Source organism: Ictidomys tridecemlineatus, chromosome 1 (genome assembly GCF_052094955.1).
Source record: "Ictidomys tridecemlineatus isolate mIctTri1 chromosome 1, mIctTri1.hap1, whole genome shotgun sequence".
Taxonomy (NCBI): Eukaryota; Metazoa; Chordata; class Mammalia; order Rodentia; family Sciuridae; genus Ictidomys; species Ictidomys tridecemlineatus.
The window spans coordinates 121,694,581-121,700,557 of NC_135477.1; the positions used below are offsets into that span (position 1 = coordinate 121,694,581).

At 41.8% G+C, this 5,977-nt stretch overlaps 1 protein-coding gene across 1 annotated transcript; it reads right to left on the bottom strand.

Moving 5' to 3' along the window:
- Positions 1–724: 724 nt before the first annotated feature.
- Positions 725–4,398, bottom strand: LOC101963993 (mitochondrial ornithine transporter 2). Its single transcript, XM_005324257.4, has one exon. The coding sequence runs from the start codon at positions 4,154–4,156 to the stop codon at positions 3,254–3,256; it is 903 nt and encodes a 300-aa protein (XP_005324314.3). The 5' UTR covers positions 4,157–4,398; the 3' UTR covers positions 725–3,253.
- Between the last annotated feature and the right edge of the window lie 1,579 nt (positions 4,399–5,977).

The following is a 5,977-nucleotide window of genomic DNA, read 5'->3' on the forward strand; positions in this document are numbered from 1 at the left end:
GACTCCTTAATTTCAGAGCTTCAATTACTGATTTTACACACACACACACACACACACACACACACACACACACACACACCACAGTTGGGATCCTACATTTTTTTCTTCTAAGATTTATTCTAGAATATTACTCTTATAATTATAGAACAAGCATCTAAACCATCAGATTCTTGAGGTCAGAAAGCAGATATTGTTAGTGTCTAAATACCAAGAGCTCAATAGAGCATATTATAAATGTTCAGAGTTAAAAATTTTATGTATATAATTGAATAACAGAAACTCAAATTTCTTTAAACACTATTTCAAGTTACCACATTTTGTTTAACGTTCAGATTTGGAATGATTCAAGTATTAAATCACAAATTAAGCAAGTAGAATGGGAAAAAATTTTTTCTTCACTCCCACTGACTCTTAATTCTTTTCATACTATTTCTATTGAAGGTATTTGATTAAATCTTTTTGGGTTTGTTTGTTTGTTTGTTTTTTGGTACTGGGAATTGAACTTAGGGGCACTCAACCTCTCAGCCACATCCCTGGCTCTATTTTGTATTTTATTTAGAGACAGAGTCTCACTGAATTTCTTAGTGCCTCACCATTGCTGAGGCTGGCTTTGAACTCAGGATCCTCCTTCCTCAGACTCCAAGCCACTGGGATTACAAGCATGTCCCACTGCACCCAGCCTGATTAAATCTTTTTTTTTTTTTTTGGAGAGAGAGAAGAGAGTCTTGGATTTCAACAACTATTCTTTGGACATATGGTATAAGAGACAATTTTTTAATATTTATTTTTCAGTTTTCAGTGGACACAACATCTTTATTTTATTTTATGTTGTGCTGAGGATCGAACCCAGTGCCCTGTGCATGCCAGGCAAGTGTGGTACCACTTGAGCCACATCCCCAGCCCTGATTAAATCTTTTTTAGAGGCTATGAACATTTGAAAATTTTTAAAAATTTTATATATTTATTTATTTTTATGTGGTGTTGAGGATTAAACCCAGTGGCTCATAGATGTTAGATAAGTGCTCTACCACTGAACCACAACCTCAGCCATAGCTTAAATCTTTAATGGATGACATGTGAGAAAGTCAACTGGCACTGAGATAACTTAGACTAGCTCATGTGTGCCAGGCAGGGGCACTATGGACCCTGAAATTGGCTACTTCCTGCAGAAAAACAGTTCTATTTTCTACCTTTAATCCAGACTGCTCAGGTAAAGCACCATTCAGTAGTTACTGAATTTTTAGGTAGGAAACATATAACTTAAATATATGAATAACTTAAAACATTCTGCCAACAATCATTGATGTATATAGTATGAACTATTATTGAGACAGCACACTTCCTTTCAGCTTTATAGGTGATTAAGAAAATTAAGAACACTTGTTATTGAGAGAGACACTTGGTTTTGAAGCAGCACAAATTGATGAAACTTAGTTCAGTGGTGACAAGAATGACCTACTTACCCATATGTCCAGAGAATAGTTGTTGAAATCCAAGCCTGTGGGAATCAAATGAACTATGATTTTGAGGGTAGTTTGTACTCTTTAGGTAGAGGGTTATTAATTTCTTATGTGGGGTTGTCAGTGCATATGTACATACATATGGCATAATTTAATAAAATTTCTTTTCTTATGTTTCACTGCTTTATATATTCACCCCATATACAGTCATTAAAAGGCAGTGACCTGGGGCTGGGGCTGTAGCTCAGTGGTAAAGTGCTTGCCTCAAAAGTGTGAGGCACTAGGTTTGATCCTTAGCACCACATAAAAATAAATAAAGATACTGTATGTTCATCTACAACTAAATAAATATTTTAAAAAAGAAAAAAGAAAATGGGTGCCTTGATTTATTAAAACAAAAGGCAGTGACCTCAGTACCAAATTAGATGGCTCTAACACTGACAGTATGGCAATGAGTTATGGGTCTCAAGGTAAACTTCAAGAATGGATCATTCCTGACATTACTTACTATGGAATTAAAACACTAAGTTCTCTCTAGTTCTTCTTGAGAGGAGATAACTTCAACTGGGAGTACAGTCACTCTTAACACCAAGTGGGAAAAAAGTTTCTCTTGCTTTGGTATTTTCTGTTCCCTGGAAGAGGTTCTGGCTGGTGGAGGCAGAGATAACAGTGAATGACCCAAAATGAACCAACAATCTCTAAATGGGTTAACAGAATACCTTGAATTCTACCCAGGCCAGGACTCAGAGACTGACCAGAAGCTAAGAACTGTTTTCATTTACATGAATCTTCATCAAATCATAGAAGTACAGTCATGTTCTTCCTTATTCTAAATTCTGGTCTTTGGGAGGGGAGAAGGGAAGTGGGTATAGAGGAAGGCCATGGTGCTTCACAAAGGCCTAGTATTCTAGGCCACACCTGACAATATCATCACACTGCAGAATGTAATCCCACTTTGAAAATGGATGACACTATTTGGGGAACTGAGGAGAAAATATAGATGCCTACTCTGAAATTTTAACTGAAGAATGTGGAAGCCACACCAGTAAGCTGGTACATTGTCCACTTAAAAATCTAAATGATTATTTTGCTTCTCATTTACCATATAATGACTTTCTTTTAAAAAAAAATTTAGTTGTAGTTGTACACAATACCTGTATTTTATTTGTTATTTACTTTTATGTGGTGCTGAGGATAAAATTCAGGGCCTTGCATGTGCTAGGCCCGTACTCTACTACAAAGCAACAACCCCAGCCCCAACATATAATGACTTTCTAAAAATTGCCTACTGTGGTGTATGTGTTAAGCATATTTTAAGAGCCCTTCCATTTTCAATGGATAAAACAATCATTTACATTCAAGAAACATGATCAAGTCTGGGTGTTCTAAGTGACATCTGAGACTAAATATGTAACCAACTTACATTTCACTCAAAACACATAATCATCCAAGCTGTATGTATACATAAACAGGTTTATGCAAACATCCTGATGAAAGTATACTTAGTCTTTCAGATGAGGTACATAAAGCTAAGGGCTCAGCCTGTATATCCCACCAAGGGCAAGAGCAGCAACTTTTCTATTTTAATACAATTGTGGGCAGAAATCATGTTGTTTAAAATAGAGATCCTTTCATAATACTTAAGATTTAGAGTAGAGAAAGAGAAGACAAAACCAAAATTCCCACACAGTCAAAAACAATTTCATGTCAGTCTTATAGTCTGAAAAAAACCCTAAGAAGAATGGCAGTCCCCAAATTCATATACTAGGATCCAGGTTCACCAAGACATTTCATTATGCTTCGAAGTTGCTCATCATGGTTTTCCTGCTGTATTCATAGGCCAAAAATAGTGCACCATTGGAAGGGAATGCTCGAATCATGGTAGCTTTCAGTCCTGAATATAAGGCTAGTACTCCCTCGTTTCTCACGATATTTAACAAAGTTCCAATAAATCCTGCCTGTTTTCCATACATGGAAAGAACCTGAATTCTGGATTTAATACAATCCACTGGGAATACAACAAGCCAGAGGCAGATTCCAGCAACTCCACCACTTAACATCAAAGGGACAGGGCCTAGTTCATTCTTTGGTCTCCCTGATGCAAAAAAAGATCTGCTCAGTTCATACCCACCGAAGAAGAAGAAATAGCCCATTACTTCCTGAAGTAGAGTGCTTGAGAGACCATGGTATAAACCTAAGACACCATCCTTCTTAAGGATACTCTTCACGACAGACCAAATTGTGTTATGGCTTTTTACTATCTTTCCTGACAACTCCATTTCATACATGGTCTGCAGCCGGCACTTCACAAGCTCAGTGGGGCAAAGGACCAGGGCAGCAATCGCAGAGGCAAAGGAACCGGCAGTTGCAGTCTGCAGATCATTCAGTTCTGCCTGCTTGTCCAAGCCAACCATTTTTCGAACAAACTGTTGACTAAAGCCGTAGCACATGAAGAGGACAGAGCTCTGGGAGACTTGGGCCATCAGTGCTGGGCAGGTTCCCCTGTAGAAGCCCCGGATACCCACTTGGTTGTATGTCTTTCGGAAGCAGTCTCTGAGGCCCGTGTACAGGCCAGGGAATGTCTGCATCTTCACTTTCATTGTGTCAAAGGGCTGCCCAGTCAGTACACACGCTGTACCCCCTGCGGCCCCGGCTGTGAGGTCGATGGCAGCCTGGATGCTGGGGCTGGACTTCATGTTTGCCCACTCAGCTGTAGGTCTCGGTGGAAGGCAACTCTCTGGAACACAGGACCCGGGGCCCACATCTGCCTGCGCCCAGGACCTGGGGTGGCTCCGCCACCGGCCGCCGGCTCTCACGCAGCGTAGAGGGTAGGCCGCTAAACCTCGGCCGTGAGCCGCCTGCAGCCCTCCCGGCTCCCAAGTAACCCCTGGCCGGTGGCCTCGCGCTGCTCGCGAGCTCACAGGTAGGAGGCGGGGCCCTAGCCGGCACCCGCCTGCGCAGTGCGGAAAAGCTGCGCAGTGCGGAAAAGCTGCGCAGTGCGGAAAAGCTGCGCAGTGCGGAAAAGCTGCGCAGTGCGGAAAAGCTTTCCCGGGGCTGGTGTGAAGCTCCGGGAAGAGCACTTGCTGAATTTGCACAGGGGCCTGGGTTCAAACCTCAGCAACCTAGACTTTCTTACTACACACAGGGGGGAAAAAATTAGAGATGCAATTTTAAGAAAAAGTTTTAAAGTAAAGACCAACTATTTGGGGCTCCTGGTTACTATATGAAAATAGGTGGCTGTTTTTATTGGAAAACCCGCAGTCAGCTGCTCCCAGCACTTCACTCTAGTGGGAGGGAGAGAGGCTGGGATGGAAGTCTGTGTTCAAAAGATGCAATACTTCGGAGATAAAAACAAAATCTAAGGGGCATAAAGTTTGTGAAAATGATTCTCTTTTGTTTAGAAAGATTTCCTTGTGTGATTATCCATGGCTATCAGTTATGATTTAAAGTGAGGCACCAAATGGCCCAAGGACAATTTGTCAACAGATAGTTTTCATTGTAGTAAATGGTGACCTGGCGCAGTGGTGCACGCCTGTAATCCCAGCGACTGGGGAGGCTGAGGCAGGAGGATCAGGAGTTCAAAGGCAGCCTTGGCAATGGCGAGGTGCTGAGATACTCAGTGAGACCCTGTCAGTGGTCTAACAAACAAAAATGGTAACCTGGCTTTTTCTTTGGAGAATGCCCAAATGTCAGTATTTGGAGTTCTTTTCTCTGGGACCATGTTTCTTCAGTGATAATCTTCCAACCCTGTGTGGGGCAGGAGGAGAATTGGGGTGGGTAGACTACATTCCTAGATGTAACAGTGCTCCACTTTATGCTTCAAATATAGCCCTTGCTGCTCTGCCACTGCAACTGATTTTTTAAGTGGACATGTTTCTTTTTCTTCTCCTTCTAACCCCCCTAATCTCAGGGGAAACACATTACCTTCCCCATTCTAGGCAGATTTATCTGTCCTGGAGTGTACACCCACCATAGGAATGAACTAATCCAGAGTTGGTAATGATACCAGAAGATCTCAAAAATGATTATCTCTCAAATTAACAAGTGAATTACAACTACAACAGAGAACACATGGAATGTAGCCCTGAATCACCTCTTTAAAAGCCCCTTTTTCCTCCTGATGGGCAGTGAAAGGCCAAGGTTGGAGGGCGGAGATTAAAAAGCACACACACAGATAGCAGTGACAAAGATGAAGCACTTTACTGCAAGCTGGTGCTAGTTTATATAGAAAGTGAGAGTCATTTATCTTAAACCAGGAAGCTGCCGGGACCATAGTAAAGGTCAGATCATCACCTACTGTGCACACACATCCACCCTGCATAAGATTCATGGGGGGCATGAACTGTCCACATGTACTGAAGACAGGAAGGCCAATTAGAAGGTTTTCAAAACAACTTGTTATCTGCCCACTGGCAACTTCCTGCTGCCATGTTGCATTAGGGGCTCCTTATCTGAAAGGCCCAGGGAGTTCTAGCCACCCACTGGCAATTTGCCCACTGCCATGTTTGAAAGGCCCA